The sequence below is a fragment of the Eumetopias jubatus genome, unplaced genomic scaffold (genome assembly GCF_037043125.1).
Source record: "Eumetopias jubatus isolate StellerSeaLion01/CBP00866 unplaced genomic scaffold, mEumJub1_p1.0 scaffold_7, whole genome shotgun sequence".
Taxonomy (NCBI): Eukaryota; Metazoa; Chordata; class Mammalia; order Carnivora; family Otariidae; genus Eumetopias; species Eumetopias jubatus.
In genome coordinates this window covers 59,481,991-59,502,120 of record NW_028274813.1, presented here as the reverse complement: position 1 = coordinate 59,502,120, position 20,130 = coordinate 59,481,991, and the positions used below count along the sequence as shown (strand labels likewise).

The window sequence follows — 20,130 nt, the reverse complement described above, 5'->3', positions numbered from 1 at the left end:
CATAGTTATCTTGAACAAGAGACTACAGGGAGAAATAAAAGTACAGAGCTGGATGAACAGCCAACTGTGAATTCTAAGGAAGGCATGCATCAGAAATCCAATGAATTAGTTAATGAAGCCACCCATGAGGACACAGAACTGCCAGGGCAGAGATCAAGGAATTTTCCTTATCCAGGTGATGAGACAGCTGACGGTACTACTAAAAAATCCAAGTGAGTGCTGCCAGCCCTAAATTTAGAAAACAAGATTGGGAGAACTCTCTCTTCTTCCCTTCCTCCTTCCTCCATTCATCCCTCCCTTTCTTTTTGGCTTGGGCTAAACTGGACATATAAACTTACTGGAATTTGGGCAATCTACCAGAGTTTTCTACTGTTTTCTTTACATTGGTGTAATGTCTGTAGATTGCTAAGTGAAAAAGCACAAGGTGAATTTAAATGAAGGCAGAATTGAATATTATTTTCTGTGTCCTTTCATTTTGGATCTGGAAATAACTGTTACGGTGATATAAATGGGAAATTAATCATCAGAGCCCAAAACTGGCATCTCTAGGACAAAATAAGCCCAAAGATGTGTTTTGGGTTTTGTTAGCATGATTTTTTGTTTAAATGAATTTGAATGCTTCTAGAAAAGGCCTTGTACTCTCTCCCATTTGTCTTCCTTATTATTTTCCATTCTGCAGCTTTTAACATTCACCTTACCTACTTATCCCAGGAAGAGATTTGATTTTGTGACACCTGTGACTTTTACCTCTATGGGATTGAAGTACTTTGATAATTAGTCATATATTTTGAAAATACTCCAGAATTACAAAAATTTCAATTACTATATATTCAATCCAAATAAAATCTGATTTAATACAGTATATTTTAACAGTTTTGCATACGAACAGCTAAATAAGTAAAATGATTATTTAAAAATTATTCAGTAGATATATTAATGAACATTAAACAATGTGGTAGATATATATTAATGTGTTCCTACTTTTTGGCAAACAGTTATATCATTACTAAAGTGCAGGTTTGGGATATACTTTTGGGGGATAGGAGTAGGGATGAATGAAGAAGTGATAAACATAGTAATAAATAGTAGAGATTGGGCTAAAGCCACAGTATGAAATATCTAATATCATTGCAACAGAAGAAATACGTAGTAGGTAGAGCTGCACTGACTGTCCCAGACCTCACTGCTTAACTTCGTAGGAACTCTAATAAGATTTACCTATGTTTACAACTTTAATATAATGCCTTCAAAAAATGGTCCATCTCTTTTCCCTTCCCTTCTTTATACTACTTGCTAACAAGTGGATACTGTTCTCAAATAGCATACAAAATGTCAAAAAAATTTATTTACCATTAAATGTCACAGGACTAGGTTTTCATTTTTAATTTGTTTTGAGTTTAATAATGAGAAAATGATATTCTGTCAACCAAATTGCAAAAAGTATGATTGTTGTTCCCATTTTCCAGAAAGTGAGATAAGTTTCTAGACTCCTGACCAAAAGTATAAATTGAATTATTCACAACCCTTAAAACCTGAATTCTTTAAATGTACTGAACCATGAATCTCTGTAGAAGTTACTAAATGCTTTCCACAGATTTAGCTCTCTTAGTTGTTAGATTAGTACCTCTGTGAAATTGATGTATTTATCCTTTTTGATCCATAGTATTTTCTTAAGTGTATAAAAAGAGAAATTTAAAATTAAGTAACTTCACATGTTCTTTGTTAAAAATTAAATTTGTCTCTCTCATTTGCACTGTAAGCCTTATAGATCCTGTATAGTAGAAATCATATGTGTATATTGTTTAACAGTTTTTTTTATTACAGCATTATGGAACATAGAGATAATCATTTGCATTGTGAGTGTATGATCCCTTGTCAAGTTACTTCAGACTTAGATAAAGAGAAGAAAATAGCATTTCTTCTAAAAGAATTGGACATTCTCAGAGCAAGCAATAAAAAGGTACAATAGAGAAAGCCTGATAATTGTACAATGTGCGTTTATCTGTTGACCTAAGTTTGCTTTGTTGCCCATCATAATTCAGTTTCATGCTGTACTTTCATCCTTTAATTGTATAGCTTTATGTTGTTGCCATACCATACCATCAGAGTATGACTGAGGTGAGACATTGGCCATAAAAAGCAATTTCTTTAATTTCCTCCCTGGCTGGCCTCTGATATCACTTCCTTTTTCATAAATCTATGATGCCCAGAGTAAGTACCTAAAAAAAAAAAAATTCAAGTTTTACTGTAGTAAAAGTTTACTTCAGTATTATGGAAAGTGAAAAATACAATGTACTGATTTCGTGTTACTTAAGTTTTTTTTCTTTTTTTATTAGTATCGATGCCCTGTATTTCACCTCAATGATATATGTCATTAAACTTTAAAGTCATAAGGCTCGGCAATATTTTCACATTCCTTGTGTTGTTATATACTGCTGCATTTTGCCCAGTCCAATTTGTCATGTCATGTTTTATCTTTCCTGACTCTTTCTAGTTACATTTCTTTGAGCTTTAAATAATGTTATTAAATAATGTTCATATTCTATGCCTTCTGTTTTTTTAACCTCTGCATACCTCTACATACCTTTCTGATTTTAATATTCTAGTTTTTTGACCTAATCATACCGAAGCATGTTGTTAGGAATGTTGATCATGCCTGACGGAAAACAACACAAATGACAAAACCTAGGGGAGAAATTAAAAAAACAAAAAACAAAACATTTGAGGGGTTCTGTATGAAAGTAGGAGATATTTTCTGTATTTTCATTTAGCAATTATTTATTACATGCCAGTTATAAATCAGGTGCCAGTGCCAATTTAAATGGAATATGATGGGATAGCATTCTCAAAGGAGATTTGTTTCACATATTAAGATTATTATCTTAATTAATTTTGTTTCAAAATATTAGAATTACTAAGAGAAGCTGTAAAGCTGTGCTGTCCGTTATTTAATTAGGATAGTACCTTCCAGGTGTTTTGCTTTAAGACAAAAGAACAGATCAGATTGCCTTATGCAGTAGTTATTTTTAATAATTATGTTATTCCTTCTTTAATTTCATTTACCTGTATACACACATACAAATTAAGTGTATGTCAAAATGTTTTTGTAATTTCTATATCATTATAGGTAATTATTACTTTATGGAATATCTTAAAATTTTAAATATTGTGGGGTACCCCCTGGAGTTATATATTTACACAGTTAAATGTAATATAGAAGGGCTTAGAAAAAATAATTTCTACTTCTGGGATTAAGTATATTTCTGCAAGAAATATTTCAAATAAGAATCTGTGTTTTTTCAATGTGTTTTAGCTTCAAGAAAAATTGTATAAAGAAGATAAGGAACAGAGAAAACTAAAGCTTAAGCTGGAACTCCAGGAGAAAGCAACAGAAGCTTATATTGCTGAAAAGACAGCAGGTATAGTAGATGAGTATTAACATTTGGTCTTAAAAATCATACACAAGGTTATTATATGATGTGGCTTGGTGAATACTAGCATACTAGCTTATTTGCCAAAGGAGGGGAGGCTCTCTCTGTCTTTTTTTTTTTTTTTTTTTTGGCTGCATAGAAAATAGGTGGCTTTAACATCCTGGTACTGGTATTAGTGAGAGCTTTACCTGTATTCATACTGATTTGGGCATTAAATGCATTGTTAACACCATGTCAATCCAATCACAAAAAGGTTGTTTGTTTTGTTGGAAGGACCTGAACAAACAAGGGGAAATAATGATTACCAGTGCCTCTACCTTTCAACCAGCAGTTCAAATACCACTTATTGTTTTAGCTCGTTGAGAGGAAATACTTCTCTTCTGTGTGAAAATAGTCATATATTCATTGCCAGTGGAAACCTACATTTGATTCAAAAATCTGTTTTGTGCAATTAATAAATTTTCGTCTGATGATGTGGATGATGATGGAGATAATATTTTCACTGAGAAGATTAAAATGAAAGGTTGCCAGAGTTTAAGATTATAAATGACTGCCTTAAATATGTTTTGGAGTCTATCTTTACTCACAGGTCTTTGCATGGAGAAATTTTTTTTAATGTATCTGTGATATGTTACAGATAAGATCAGATGATTCTCAATAGTCTGTGACTCTCTTCCTCACACTGTTTTATGTTAAGGATAGAAATCTCGTAGTATAATAGAAATTAACATGCAGAGGCATTTTAAAGGTTACTTATTCTAACGTTTTTGTATCAATTGGAATGATTTTAAGAAAAAATTGTATTTTGTGATTAGTTTGAAGTTATAATCATATTTTATGAGCTACATTAGGCTGGTTGCATATATGGAAGAATCCTGGTATTTTAGGTCATACATATTCACTGGTATAGCCTGTCTATGCGAAATAGAACTAAACATCACTATGAAAATAAAACTAAAATTACCATAAATAAATACTCCAGCTAAAATAATAAATTGTTGCTTTTCTGTTAATGTTAAACTACCATGAATGTTTTGTTTCTTATTTAGTGGAGAAATATGAGGCTAATATATTTTAAGTATATATAAAATGAATAATTCAGATATAAATTTGGAACAATTTGGAAGTGTCTTGGTTTTTTATAATCAAATATGTATATACTAATTGCTAGGAAGGTATTAAAAGAAGTACATTTGTTTGAAGGAGTTTGCATCATAATATGACTTTGCATGTGCCTTCCAGGAGTAATTTGGCAAGATTTAGGCCATTTAGGCCATTTCACTGATGAAAAGCATGAACTGATATGTCTGCATAGATGATTTATGTCTTGGAGGGGAAAAGTCATTAAGAAGTATTATCTACTCTTAAAACTTTTGTATGATATAGCTAATCATCTACTTCAAATATTTACTTATTTGTATATATTTAAGACTTCCCTTTGAATAAATAGTATGAATCATGCATGCATAAATTGGAAAGAATTTGATTGCTTTACGATTATTGTTAATCAAATATTTCTTATTAATGATACAATATTATTTTAGTAAATGTTTGAAAAATGTTTAGTATTTTTTGGTAGTCTCCTAAATTGATAAAATAGCAGTGCTATATAGTTTCTCTGGAACAAAGCAATCGAGTTAAAAGAGATACATCCAACCATTTAGTTACAAAAATGACAAAAATGAAAATCCTTTAAAGTTTTTTTAAAGTATAAATTTTCAGTGTGTATCTTTTTAATGTTTCAGTTCTATCTTCTAAAAAAGATTAAAGATATTTTACTTGTGACATTAGAATCATCGTAATATGTCAAAAATTTTTTTAAAAACTGAATTGCTTAAGAAATCCATTGGTTTGAAACTATAAGAAATTCATTAAGTGATTCTTGGTAGACTCATCATTTTTTTCATATTTTCTTATACATACAGTCTTAAATAGCTTATTTTCTATCCAACTGGTAGTAAGTGTAGTCAAAAAGCAAAACACAGTAACAAAAACAACTATGTCAGTACCTTAATAGAAAGAGGAACATTATAGGAATATGATTACATGTGAAAAATATTTTCTTTAGTATCTTATGGAAGGATAATAATCCATATAATGAGAACAAAAAAAATCCACATAAATATTGATGTTTGTTTCTTTCATTGCTTATTTTCATATTCAAAATAAAAAGTGTACTTGGTTAAGTTTATTATAAATATGTACACACATTTATGTATTATGATGTACTTAGGCGGAATATAAATGTTTAAAAAAATCAAGATATCCCACCATTAGAAGAAATACATGCAAAAAATCTCTAAACATTGGAAATTGCAAATAAGATACAAAAATGTATGTTTATAGATTTTTCAGATAAAATGTTAATTAAAATAGGAGGTACTCAAAGGAAATAGAAGCCATTTCCTTGCAATATATGATACAAAGATTTATATGTAAGAATGTTCATATCAGTATTTGTTAGGATAGCCAGAAAATTAAAATCAATTAAACACTAGCAGAATGGTTAAATAAATTCAGATGTGTTTATACTGTCCGACATCATGCAATAACTAAAAACCATTTCTGAATAATATTTGGTGATATGAGAAGATCTTCACAACAACATTAAGTGAAAAGTAGGGGAAAACTGTATTTAAGTATAATTTTGTTAAATATATTTGTACATGTACATTATATGAAACAAAAGGCAAATTTGGGTAGTTATTAATGGATGTATTAATGTTTCAATTAAGTTTTCTGCCCTTTTAAGTTTTCTACAATGAGTATGGATTAGATTTAGTATTAGTACTACTATGATTAGAGATTAGTATTGCTAATCACTAAAGATGTGATTTTTTAAAAAAATTGCTTGCTTTCTAATCTTAGGATGACTCCTGTGATAGGTTTGATACATAAAGACCACATAAACCAAAGTTTTATGAAATTCATATGATGGGTATGATCCAATCTTGTCATTTTACCTATGCCATTTTTGTTGTCTTTCAGATTTTCTCATTTGTTTTTGTCTTAATGTGTGTTATGTAATTTATGTATATATTTCTTCCCACCTGATTGAATATAAGAATAAGAATCTGGTGTAGTCGGGAGGCCTGGGTGGCTTAGTTGGTTAGGCGTCTGCCTTCGGCTCAGGTCATGATCCCAGGGTCCTGGGATCGAGTCCTGCATCGGGCTCCTTGCTTAGTGGGGAATCTGCTTCTCCCTCTGCCTACCGCTCCCCCTGCTTGTGCTCTCTCTCTCTCTCTTTGACAAATAAATAAAATCTTAAAAAAAACAAAAATACTCTGGTGTAGTCAAAACCACATAAGTTCTCTGTGAGGCACATTGAAATAATGGGAAAACCAGAAGCCTTGGAATCAGATTGAGGTTCAAATCACAGCTTTGATACTTAATACCAACTGTATGCCTTTGGGCAAGTTACTTATTAGCTTCTTCAGGTTTACTTTCTCCCATGTAAGATGTGAATATTAACTAATTTACCAGATAATTTTAAGGATTATAGATAATATATAAAAGCACCTAATATATGACTGGCACTCAGTAAGTTGTAGCTAATAGTAATATTGATTATTTCTATCTTTTTAAAACTCTTAAATCTTTGATAATATCAGAAGTCATGGAAAGATTTTTGTTCTGTTTGGCTTTTAATTAAAAATGCATTTTACTTAAATGTGAATCCAAAATAAAAGAAATGGGATACAAAGGCTTTGGGCTTTAATCTAATGTATACCTATAATAAACCTTCATGTAGACTATTAAAATAGTGTTAAGCCTGTTTCCTTTACTTCCCTGTTGGCTTTTACATCATGTGAATACTGTCACTCTAATGTGATCTCATGAGAGTTTGAAACTCAGTTTTTTCCTCTATTGTGATAAAATCTCAAATGGTTGACCTTTTACCCTCCCCTTTTTTGACATCACCATCACCATCATTACTATTTTTATTAGGCACTTTATAGGAATTAAGCTAATTTCTTTAAAAATCAAATAAGAAATATTTATTGAAGGGTCATTATGTACCAGGCATTGTGTTAGGCACTGGGTATACGCAGCAAATAAGGCAGATTTGGGATTTCAGACATTTCTTCTTGACTGCAATCACTTTTCACTCATAATACACTATTGAAATAGGTAGTGATTAAATGTTCAGACTTTGGATTCAGACCTTTGTTCTAATCTTTTTATCACTTATGTGTAAGTGACAGCGTCACTAAGCTTTGGTTAAAACTTATTTTATAGGTTGCTGTGACATTTAAGTGAGATGATGTTTATGAAGTGCTTAACCCATAGGCACTCAAGATGTCATCATCTTGCTTTCTCAAGACTCCTTGAGATATACTCAAAAGTAACTATCCCATAACTATTTATATATGGTTTTGTTTCTCAAAGGATTCATACGTATTTCTTTTTTAAAAATAATTTATCAAGTATTTTTATTTCATTTATCTCCACAGTTTTCAATTGCCCTTGATTTTAAGATTTAACCTTACTTAAAAATTTTGAAAATATGAAAATTATTTTTTTTAATCTTTACAAAAAAGAAAATAAAGGAAAAATATATAGTAAGTAGGTCTTACTTACTTAGCAAAAGCTGAAATGACCAGGTCATTCCCTATGTGTTAACATTGGAAAATCTCATTGGAGCTATTTAGGACTTTTTACTGTGTTTTAACTCACTAACTTGTACATGTGGATAAGATTATTTGAAAATCACTGACATATATGACCTTTAAATACTAGGGGATATTTTAGAGAAGCACAGCAGAAACATTGACTCTCTACTTTTTACTATTTCTTTTCATCTAAATAAAATGTTTAAACCACAAACACTTCAAAATTTGTTTTGAGTTTGACAGTGACAGTATTGTATGGCCTGTTGCAACCATTAATTTACTCTTAGGTCAGTAATGTAGTTATAAGTTTAAAAATAACTTGTTCAATTAAACCTTTTCAGTTTTCCTAAATAGGCTCAGTGGATATTATGTAGTGTAATATCTCTTAATTTTTATTACTGTATTCCATTTATAGTATACAAATGATGCTTAAATTTTATACATAAGATATTTAGTTTTTTATGTTATTTTGTTATATTTAAAATATATTTCTTTAAAACCCTTATTTTTTCTATTTCTTAAATGTTCACTTTAGAGTCTCTGCTTTATATGTTAGTTATTTTTCTTTCTTGCATGTCATCCATTAAAGATTAGCTGTGGAAGGTTGGAGCATGGAGAGATTATGAATGACAGAACAACTCCTGTAGAATAATAATCAGTTTTTGGTATTTAATGCTGTTTGACTTTTGCAGACACATTTCTTATTAACCTTTGGTACAAAGAGAAATCCAGGTTCCTGATATCTCATGGAGAAGATGAATTTGAGATCCTCTTCCAATTAAACTGAAATAAGGCCAATATTGGGTTTTAGCCAAAAGAACTCCTTAGTTTCTAAGTCTTGTGTTTATAAATCTCTCTCTCTCTCTCTCTCTCTCTCTCTCTCTCTCCATCCATCTATCTTAGTTACATTTTACATATAATTCAGTGGCTACATAATTTGCTTATCTTGCTGTACTCATTCTGCAAGCATTTAATCTGCTTTTTACAGCTTAGGTCTTTAAACATAGATTTTTTTCTCTGCACCCAAATTTAGACTGATATTTTATAAATTAAAAAAAAATATTGTCAAGCTCTTCTTATTACAGAGAATGTTCATTTGTTTTTGGTAGGAGGGAGAGGAGTTTAATTGTAATTGCCCAAAGCATCAGAACATAGAATCCATGAAACTTGCAACTTAAGTTTTTCTAGGTTAACATATAAATATTATAAGTATAGATATATAATCATTATAGCAAATACATTAAGACACTACAACCAATTAACATTGAAAAATAAAAGTTGTTGTGTCACAGAAAACATTTACATTGTTCTCTTTTCAAAAAAGTATTTATTACTGTATACCATATCTCAGATGATATTGACCATCTAATGATTAAGAACAAGAATGAGGGGATCCTGGGTGGCTCAGTCGTTAAGCGTCTGCCTTCGACTCAGGTCATGATCCCAGAGTCCTGGGATCGAGTCCTGCATCGGGCTCCCTACAAGGCAGGAAGCCTGCTTCTCCCTCTCCCGCTCCCCCTGCTTGTGTTCCCTCTCGCTGTGTCTCTCTCTGTCAAGTAAATAAATAAAAAATCTTAAAAAAAAAAAAAAAACAAGAGTGAGTTTTATATATCAGAGGAAGATAATGTAATACTTTTAAAAAATAATACGTTAGAATACTATTTTTCTGTGTATATAATGGGCATTACTAAAATATGATAGCCTGTAATCTAACACTGAAATGTATTCACAGTATTATAATGGAGAAATACATACATATCTATATTGATTTTTTCTTTTTTTTTTTAAGATTTTATTCATTTGAGAGAGAGAGACAGAGACAGAGAAAGCACAAGCAGGGGGGAAGGCAGAGGGAAATGGAGAAGGAGACTCCCTGCTAAGCTGGGAGCCCAACATGGGGCTTGATCCCAGGACCTGAGCTGAAGGCAGATGCTTACCCATCTGAGCCACCCAGGTACCCCTATATGGATGTTTTCATATCCATATCATCTTTTAATTTGGAAGGAAAAAGGATTTCAAGAATATGACCAGTTTCAGATAAAAACAAAAAGCTCAATTCTGTAAAATATAGCAGTTAGAAATACTGGTGGGTAGAATATTGATTATATTATTATCTTTGGCTGCAGAATCCTGTGGGTGTAAATCAGGATTAATTATGATGAGTGCCATGTGAAATAATGCTTGAGGGTAGAGTATAGCCAATTTTGTAAGCTCTTTCCCTAGGAAAGTTTGTAATTTTTTTGGAAAAAACAAAATAAACATTGAGTAAACAAAGAAAGCATTATGCATAAAAATAACCAACAACTGAAATATTTAATTAGGTCTGGTATACTATGAAATTTACCCTGGTGTCAAGCAGTTGAGAGCATATCATCTAATTAGAATAACAGAAAAATTTTCAGAAAATGATTCTTAAAACTTTTTCCATATGTTTAGTTAATTCTGAAGAAGAAATGATCTTGAAAAAATTTTAGATAGCAGTTATATTTTATAGAATTTTCATATTGGTATTTAATTAAAATTTAAAGTAGATATTTTATGCAGAAGGTAAGTTAAGTACCTCTAAAAATTGTATTTCAAAAGTGCATAAAATAATTGATACTGGTTTTAATACTTCTGGGATAAGCTTATCTCTCACAATAACATTTTTAGCTCTAATATCAGATATATTAAATGTTTGAATGTAAATAGGATATTCTTAGAAAATATTCTTCCATACTCTGAGTTTTCTGTACTAAGTATATGTATATAATAATTCAGGGTTTTGCAAAAAAAAGTTCTTATTTTATAGTTTTGCTACTAAAACTTACTATTTGTATATTTTTCTAATTAATTTTTAACAGTTTCTGTACTGTTGATAAGTATATATGTACTAGCAACTTTACAGAGGAAAATTTGAAAGTGTATTAAGAGCTTAAGAAACTGATACTTAATGCAGTAACCATACTTCTAGGAATTTGCCTCAGTAATTAGCTATGTATATACATAGAGATTTGCATACAAAGATGTTCATTACAGTATTATTTGTATAGTCAATAAATGAGAACAGTGTAAAATCTAATACTAGGAGTATCTTAGTTCTATCAAATATGGCATGTCCAAATGATAAAATCCCATGTAGTATTTCATATTTTTGAAGAATACTGAAGAATATAGGAATATATTCTGTTTAAGTATACACAGAAAATTACAAGATTATGTAAAATATTTGTCTATTTTTACAATGAGCCTGTATTATTTTAATCAGAAAAGGTTATTTACAAAATAATCATATAAAATGCTGAACATTGAAATACAGCTTTAGAAAAACTTAATAGTCTGGTCTGTAAAAGAAAAAATAGAGGCATCAAACTACTTGGAGTAGCTTGATTAATTTTCTATTGGTGTAGGACATTTACCATCTATGTTTAAATTTCCAATAACTCATTTATTCAAAGAGAGAATTTATAATTTCTAAGGAAATTAAAAAATGTAGTGTAATGTTTATGGTTCTGGAATATATATGTGGTGGTTTCATAAAATACTAGCATATTTGCAAGGAATCCATTTAACAAGTAAAGCAGTAGATACCCAGACAATCTGAAATTCTTTCAAATATAATAAAAGACCTGTTTTTCATAAAACTGTTATCTATATTTGTTACTTAGAATTTTGGAACATGAATTGTAATCAGTGATTATTTTACATGTTTCAAATCTTGATGATATCTCTTTCCTTCGCTTTAGTTCAGCCTTTTCTATTTCTATAGCTACCTTGCGGATGTTAACAAATGGATTCTTTTTCTTGGTAAATGTCTATCCTCCAAATTAAGTTATTTAGAGAATCATGATCCAGTGTTTAAACTAGAATGTTTTCCAATACACTGCCTGACTTCTATTGTATTTTAAAAGTAGTTTGAGAAGTGTAGAATATGGGATTGTCAATAGACTTGGGTTCTACTAAGAAAATATGTACTCTGTCTTGACTCAATAAACTCATACTTAGTATGGTTCAGCTTCTTCATATTTACTCTTGCCCATATTAGAAAACAATTAGCTTACTAAACAAATTTGAGTATTTGGTTTTGGGGGGGTGATCCTCTCTGAATCTTCCTCGAATTTGCCTAAGAATTATAGTATATTTGATAACCATGTTTAAAAATGGAGATATCCAAATATTATTGTAAACACCCAATGATTTGTTTTACCTACAATATAAGTATTTTACTTGGTTGGCTTACATAGTAGCTAATAATATTTGTTAATGTAATTTAACTGCTGTGAACCTTTACTGAACAAATATTGAAATTTATTCAAGTCAAAGAAAGAGAATCTCTAATGACTTTTGTTAAAGCTTCTATTTAATAGTTAAGGAGAAAAGTTTGTATGACATACGAGATGCAATTAACAGTAGATTTTACATTTAATAAAAAGAAAGAAGCATGCGTATTTGCTTTATTCATTCCATCATAATTTGCATTAGAGCTGTGGGTGTTTAATGAGCAAATTCCAACTAAAATGCTATATTGATTTTCTACTGAACTTTGTAATAGTCATCTACCTTGGAAAAGCTCAGTGTTTACAGTTAAGTTTTCTTTACTAAAAATGTTTGAGGGTTGCATATTGATCCTTTGAAAGTACTGAATTCTAGAAAGAATCAGGTTTTTCATAATCAAATTTCACATATAACTTAATAGATGTTTAAAAATTAATTTTAGAAATACTTCTTAGCATTTATAAAATGTGTAATCAGATTTTATGTGTGTGTGTTTTATGGTACTTTAAAACCTAACCTTAGAATACTCAGAAGGCAATCTCCTTTAAATATACACATTATTTACCTCTTTAGAGTTGATAGCATTATAGAGGGGGAAAAAATATTTTCTCTTGATTAGCACAGGACCAAATAAGCCCTCGGTGTAAAGTGTTTAAGCAGAGATATCCGTACTTACTCTTAAAGCCCTTAACATTGCTAGTCTTACCTCTTTCATTAAAGTGTTATTGTATATAAAGTAGAACACAGCTTACATTAAAAGTCACTTTATAAACATCTCATCACACTTTACAGAAGTGAAAGGAAGCCTGTTGGCATTTAAAGTTTAGCAATTAGTATTTTAACCTTTTGATATGTCAGAATATTTCGGGACATGACACACATGTTTATCTGTACTTACATCACCGTGCAGCATCATTTTGTCCATCCTGTCTGACGTACAAATTAGAAGGGGGTTGGTTTTTTGTTTTTTTAGAAGTGTTTAAATTTTTTTTCATTGCTGTATAGTTGATACATGTTACATTAGTTTCACGTGTACAGCATAGTGATTGAACAACTCTACATGTTATGCTTTGTTCACAAGTATAGCTATCATCTGTCTATAATACAACACTATTAAACACTATTAAATACCATTGACTACATTCTCTGTGCTGTACCTTTCATCCTTATGACTTTTCCATTCCATAATTGGAAGTCTGTATCTCCCACTCTCCTTCACACATTTTGCCCATTCCCCCAGGACCTCCCTCTTTGGCACCCACTGGTTTATTCTCTATATTAATGGGACCATTTCTGTTTTTTGTTTATTTTTTTCTAATTTTGTTTTGTCTTTAGATTTATGTACAAGTGAAATCATATGGTATTTGTTTTTCTCTGTCTGATGTATTTCTCTCAGCATAATAATACCCTCTAAGTCCATCCATGTTGTCACAAATGGCAAGGTTTCATTCTTTTTTATGGCTGAAAAACAGTCCATTGTGTATATATATACCACATCTTCCTTATCCATTCATCTGTCAGTGGACACTTGGGCTGCTTCCACATGTTGGCTTTTGTAAATAATGCTGCAACAAACGGAGTGAAAGTAGAAGTGTTTTATAATATAAAATTTTTAAAATATCTTAGAATATTGTGATATTTGGTATAAATTATTATGTCATTATAGTGTACAGTATACAATATAGAATGGGTTCTAAATAATTTTTCTTTCAGTTCCCATGTATAATTTTTGAATGCTAACAAAATACATACACATATATATATATGTATATGTGTGTGTATATGGGTATACATACATGTATATAAATGGTCCAAATTAATCAAAATCATCTTTTTAATATGTCTAGAAATGAAGCCACATTGGGCATCTGTGGATTGAGAGTGGAGATGGTAGTGGTGGCGTGGAACCAGTGTTTGTTGAGAATCTACTTATTTGGCCAAGAGCTTTCATATATTACTCACTTAATTTTTCCCTAACAACCATAAATGGTGGTATCATATACATTTTATGCACCTGAACTGAGACTAAAATAATTTAAAAATATGGAAAAACAGGTTTAGTAAAGTAGTAATGTTTAGTATGTTGACACTTTGGATCTGAATCAAAGCCCATATTCTTCCTAATACACTAGGTCGCTTTCTCTAAGCTGTTATGAATATCGTTCCTGGAAGGAAATTGCATACAATTATCAGGGGGAATTAAAACTCATTATTGTGTACTACATCATGGGCAGAAGTTTCTTTCAAAGTGGCAGAATGAACTGATACGTGGTAAGCTACAGAAAGCCACATAGCACCAATGATATACCTTAAAAAAAACTATGAAAATTGTGCTGGAAGGTACCAGTTCTTCCAAAAGCTGTGTTCATAACAAGAATTTCTTAACCTTATCTAACTGTTGATTAAAAGTATTTGATTTTATGCAAGTGTATATCCAGTTGTTTAGCACAATTTGTCATGGAGTTTGTTTATCCATTCATTTGTTGATTGAAATTTTTGTTTCTAGTTTGGGGCTATTATAAACAAAGATGCTATGAATATCTGTGTGTAAGTCTTTGTATGCACATATGCTTTAATTTGTCTCGGATCAATACCTGTGAGTGAAATAGCTGAGTCTTATGGTAGGTGTATGTTTAACTTTTTAAGAAACTGACCAACTGTGATTGCACGGTCCTGTATTCCCACAGGCAGTGAATGGGGGTTCCAGTGGCTCTCCCTCCTTCCCAGCATCTTTAATCATGCTGTCATTCTAACCTTTGTAATAGGTATGTGGTGGTTATCTTGTAGTTTTAATTTGCATTTCTCTAATGACTAACGATGTTGAGCACCTTTTCTTGTGCTTATTTATCATCAGTATGTCTGCTTTGATAAAGTGTCTAGGGCTTTTGCCCATTTTTTTTAAAGATTTTATTTATTTATTTGACAGAGAGAGAGACACAGCGAGAGAGGAACACAAGCAGGAGGAGTGGGAGAGGGAGAAGCAGGCTTCCCGCCGAGCAGGGAGCCCAATGTGGGCTCGATCCCAGAACCCTGGGTTCATGACCTGAGCCAAAGGCAGACGCTTAACGACTGAGCCACCCAGGCGCCCTGGATTTTGCCCATTTTTAATTGGGTTTTTTTGTTTTCTTATTTTTGAGGTTTGAGAGTTTTAGAAATTATGTCAGGATGCAAGTCTTTTATCAGATATATGCTTCGCAATTATCTTTTTCTATCTGTGGCTTGTCTTTTCTTATCCATGTCTTTTGAAAAGTGGGGATTTTTAATTGAGTTAGATTGAAGTCCAATTTGTCAATTTTTAAAATGGGTTATATACTTTGGTACTATAGTTAAGAAAGCTTCACCTACCTAAATTCACGAAGGTTTTCTCCCAGAACATTTATAGTTTTAGGTTTTGTATTCATCTTGTGGAATAAAAGGTTATTTTACCTTTAAACAATTAATAAGAGTTATTGGGCGCCTGGGTGGCCCAGTCGTTAAGCATCTGCCTTCCGCTCAGGTCATGATCCCAGGGTCTTGGGATCAAGCCCTGCATCAGGCTCCCTGCTCAGCAGGAAGCCTGCTTCTCCCCCTCCCACTCTCCTTGCTTGTGTTCCCTCTCTCGCTGTGTCTCTCTCTGTCAAATAAATAAATAAAATCTTTAAAAGAATTAATAAAAATTACTAAAATAGCAAACTAAGAGAAAAACAAATATCACATTCAAGGCCACACCACCTTCTTGTTTCAACTCTTATACTGTAAATAAGTGTTATAGTTGTGGCTTATTTAGTGTTAGATTTACTTCATTTTTGTGCCTTTTATTGGTGATTTCACTGTTTCAAACAGCCCCCAAGTGTAGTGCTGAAATACAATCTAGTGTTCCCTGAGTACCAGAAGGCTATGTTGGGAGTTACGGAGAAAATATGTGTTAGGTAAGTTTTGTTCAGGCATGAGTTACAGTGCCTTTGGCCATGGATTCAATGTTATTAAATCAAAGTACATGTTAAACAAGTGTCTTTAAACAGAAACACACATAAACAGGGTTTAACCAACTGAGCCACCCAGGCGCCCCTAAACAGGGTTATGTATTAGTTGGTTGACAAAAATATTAGTCCGTTTCAGTTGATTAATTTTTTTGTCATTATAGGTCCTAATTTTGGTGCTTGTTTGCATGCCTGGCAATTGGATGCCATGATGAATTTTACCATTTTGGAAGCTATTTTGTATTCTTATAAAATATTTTTGAGCTTTCTAATCAGATGTACTTATGTTTTTTGGAAACAGGTCTCTCCTTTTGGGTCATGTTTTAAAGATATGCTAGATGTTACCAGAGCAGTGTTTAGGGTTGATTAATCCCCACTGCTGGGGCAGGACTCAGTCTTGCCTTTATGCAGTACCTCATGAATCTTGAGGTTTTCTGATCTGGCTGGTGGGAACAACATGCATTATTTTTGGTTTTCTGGAGCCCAAGGCACTGTTGCCTCTGATCCTTTCAGGTGGTTCTTTCCCCTGTATGGAGTAGTTTACTCACAGGTGCACTCAGTATTCAACTGACATTTTGAGGAAGACCCTCTGTACAACTCCAGAATTTTCTTTCTTTGCAGCTGTTTTTTCTCTTACAGTCTCTCTTGTGAATTCCGGCTGCTTTGGTTTCTCCAGATTTTATCTCTGCCCTCCCAAATTGTGGAATCAGCTGGGCTCCCCCTTGATTCTTCCCTTCCTGTGCCATATTCTGGAAATTCTGTGTATTAAGCTGGGCTAATCATAGGGCTCAACTCATTTGTTTGTTTCCTTACTGTCTTGAAAGCTGTCATCCTATATATTTTGTCCATTTTAAAAAATTGTTTTGGGGCACCTGGGTGGCTCAGTAGGTTAAGCAGCGTCTGCCTTCGTTCGGCTCAGGTCATGATCCCAGGGTTCTGGGATCAAGCCCCCCCGGCATTGGGCTCCCTGCTCAGCGTGGAGTCTGCTTTTCTCTCTCTGTGCACACTTTCTCTCTCTGTCTGGCAAATAAATAAAATCTTTTAAAAAATTGATTTAAGTGGAAGGACAAATCCAAATCCTGTTACTCCATCTTGACCAGAAGGACAAGTCTCTGTTGCTTAAAATTTAATCTTAACATGTACCTTCAGAAATTTTATCACACATGCTAACTTTTTTCTACTCTTAATATTTTTCTTTAAATCAGCTCAACTTTTTAACCAGATAAATGTATTTTTTAATGTAGTGTTTCTTATTTAGTTTTAACATCTAAACATAAAAGTACACCAATAACTGTGCAGTTTTATGAATCTCAGAAAGTGTGAACGAACTATGTAACCAGCACCCAGATCAAGAAACCAAATATCACCAATTATCCCAGAAATGTCCCTCATCCTTCCTTTCAGTACTCCTTCCAAAAGGTAATCATTATCCTAAGTTTAATAACTAGGTCATTTTTTGTGACCTTGTGATCTGTTTACTTCAGATAAATGAAGTAATAGAAAGTTACGTTCATATGGGCATCTGGCTCAACAAAGTGTTTCGGTAACAAATTTAAAATTTAATTAGACATTAAATTGAATGACACTAGGAGACATTATAGGCCTAATATACCCGTCACATTTTTGTAATATACATTAAAGTGATACGTAACTGTTAAAAAACCGTGTTTTGCAACCTGTATTTTATGTAACATTGTCCTGGAGGAAACATGGTGATAGGTGATGCTGGGAAGGTGAGCTAGAACTGGACTCTAGTTTTCCTTGAATGCCACGCTGAGACCGTTGTTTTGTTTTGTTTTGTTTTGTTGTTTTTTGCTTTGAAATCTATGTAGCAGTAGCAAGAGGAGTAACCTGTTTGTCCTAAGGTTTTAAGAAGATCATCCTGCTGATACACTGAGACATGCTTAGTGAGGTCACCCGTCCTGTTTTCCTTTTCTCTAAAATTTATTCAGTACATGCTTCGCTCTTGGGTTCTGTTGTTTTACCCTTTTTGTTACGAATTGAATCCATTTTCTTTTTCTTTTTAATTTTATTGTCCTTACCTTGGTTCAGGATTTCATTATTTCTTACCTGAACTGTTACAGTAATCTACGATTGGGTCAGGGGGCACACACCATCCAGCCTGCAACTTTCTGCTGACCCCCACATCTTTCACATACACTCTATATGCCAACTTGTGGGTGTTTCCTTCTAAAGCACAGACTTGATCAAATTGTTTCTATTCTAGAAGTCTTTTAATGTAATATCTAAACTCTAGGATGGCATATGTATGTATATTTACTTCTGCGTAGCTTTACTTTCAAGGAATGGACCATTTATATGGGTTATTGAAGTGAATTCTTGCTTAGATTACTCCTCTAGTCTCCTAACTAGTCTCTGCTTCTATGCATGCCCACCTCCAGACTATTTCTCACTCAGAAACCAGAATTCCTTTTAGACTTCCACCATATAAATATGATGCTGTCTTTTCCTTGCTCAGGACACTCCATTGGCTACCATGATAGTTAGATGATACCTAAAATCCTTGCTATGGATCGCAAGGCCCATTGTGACCTCCCGGAGCTCTCACCCTTTATCACGGTGCTTCAGACACATTGGCCTTACAGCTTTTCCTCTAACACTTTTAGGGCCTTTGTATTACGTTTTATTCTGTTTATTAGTCTACTTTCAAATATATAGGTATAATATGGCTTCTCTTCCTTTATTTACACGTGCTGAAATGTCATTTATTTAAAAAGCCCTTTTCTGGCCACCTTTCCTAAATTAGTTTATTCTTTTCCCATCTTCCAAATCATTTTTTTTTTCTCTCACACACCCTTATTTTCTTTCAAAACCTTTACTTCTTTCTAACTATCTGCCTGTTTAATTTTGGCTGGCCCTGCTTTCTCTCTGCTGTCTTTCTCTCTGTAATAGAATGTATACATCTCCAGGAAGGTAAGGACTTTTAAGAACACTAGTCATACTACTTAAAACTGGATGGGTGACTGCCACAGAAATTTCATAAATATTTGATGAAAGAATAAATTAATGAATGAGTGAAGAAATGAATGAATATATTTCTCTTCCCTTAGGCTCACTTTCTTGAAAATGGTTTTGACTTTAGCTTTGCTGTTACATGTTCCACTTTATATTCTATTATGGAAAAGATATAGATGATTTACTCTCGGGGTTTTTTTCTTTTCTACCAGTTATAATTTAAATAATACAAGAATAACTCTTGATTAGCTATGCATTAATCTATGACAAATGTTAGCAAAAACCCAATGTTTTGTGAACTAAAAGAACATTTCAAACATCTTTCCTAAGTTTATTTTGTGGTTTGACAGTGTAAGTAAAATTTGGTTCAGTGATCTAGGTATTTGAGCTCTTTTTTGTCTAACATTGCAGTGATATTTTAAAAGTTATATAAGAATTGTGTAAGACTGTTGAATCACAGACCTGTACCTCTGAAACAAATAATACATTATATGGTAAAAAAAAAAAAAAGAAGAAGAAGAAGATAGTAGGAAGGGAAAAATGAAGGGGGGCAAATTGGAGGGGGAGCTGACCCATGAGAGACTATGGACTCTGAGAAGGAAACTGAGGGTTCTAGAGGGGAGGGGGGAGGGGGATGGGTTAATCTGGTGATGGGTATTAAAGAGGGCACGTTCTGCGTGGAGCACTGGGTGTTATTATGCAAACAATCATGGAACACTACATCAAAAACTAATGATGAAATGTATGGTGAGTAACATAACATAATAAAAAAAACTTCAAAAAAATAAATAAAATACAACATGAAGCTACAAAAAAAAGTTATATAAGATTTCAGGTAGAAATTATGCTTGAGAAATGACAATTTCAGATAACATCAAAGCTCCCTATGCCCTATGT

General features: G+C 32.4%; 1 protein-coding gene across 2 annotated transcripts in view; it reads left to right on the top strand.

Moving 5' to 3' along the window:
- Positions 1-20,130, top strand: part of MIPOL1 (mirror-image polydactyly 1) — a 242,214-nt gene continuing 222,084 nt past the window's right edge. Inside the window, exons 1-3 of one of the 2 annotated variants that reach the window (XM_028102338.2) lie at positions 1-212; positions 1,825-1,960; positions 3,314-3,419. In XM_028102338.2, coding sequence (XP_027958139.2) covers positions 85-212; positions 1,825-1,960; positions 3,314-3,419 — 370 coding nt within the window. In that variant the 5' untranslated portion in view covers positions 1-84. The remainder of the gene's footprint in view (positions 213-1,824; positions 1,961-3,313; positions 3,420-20,130) is intronic. The other variant, XM_088025050.1, reaches the window with a different exon arrangement.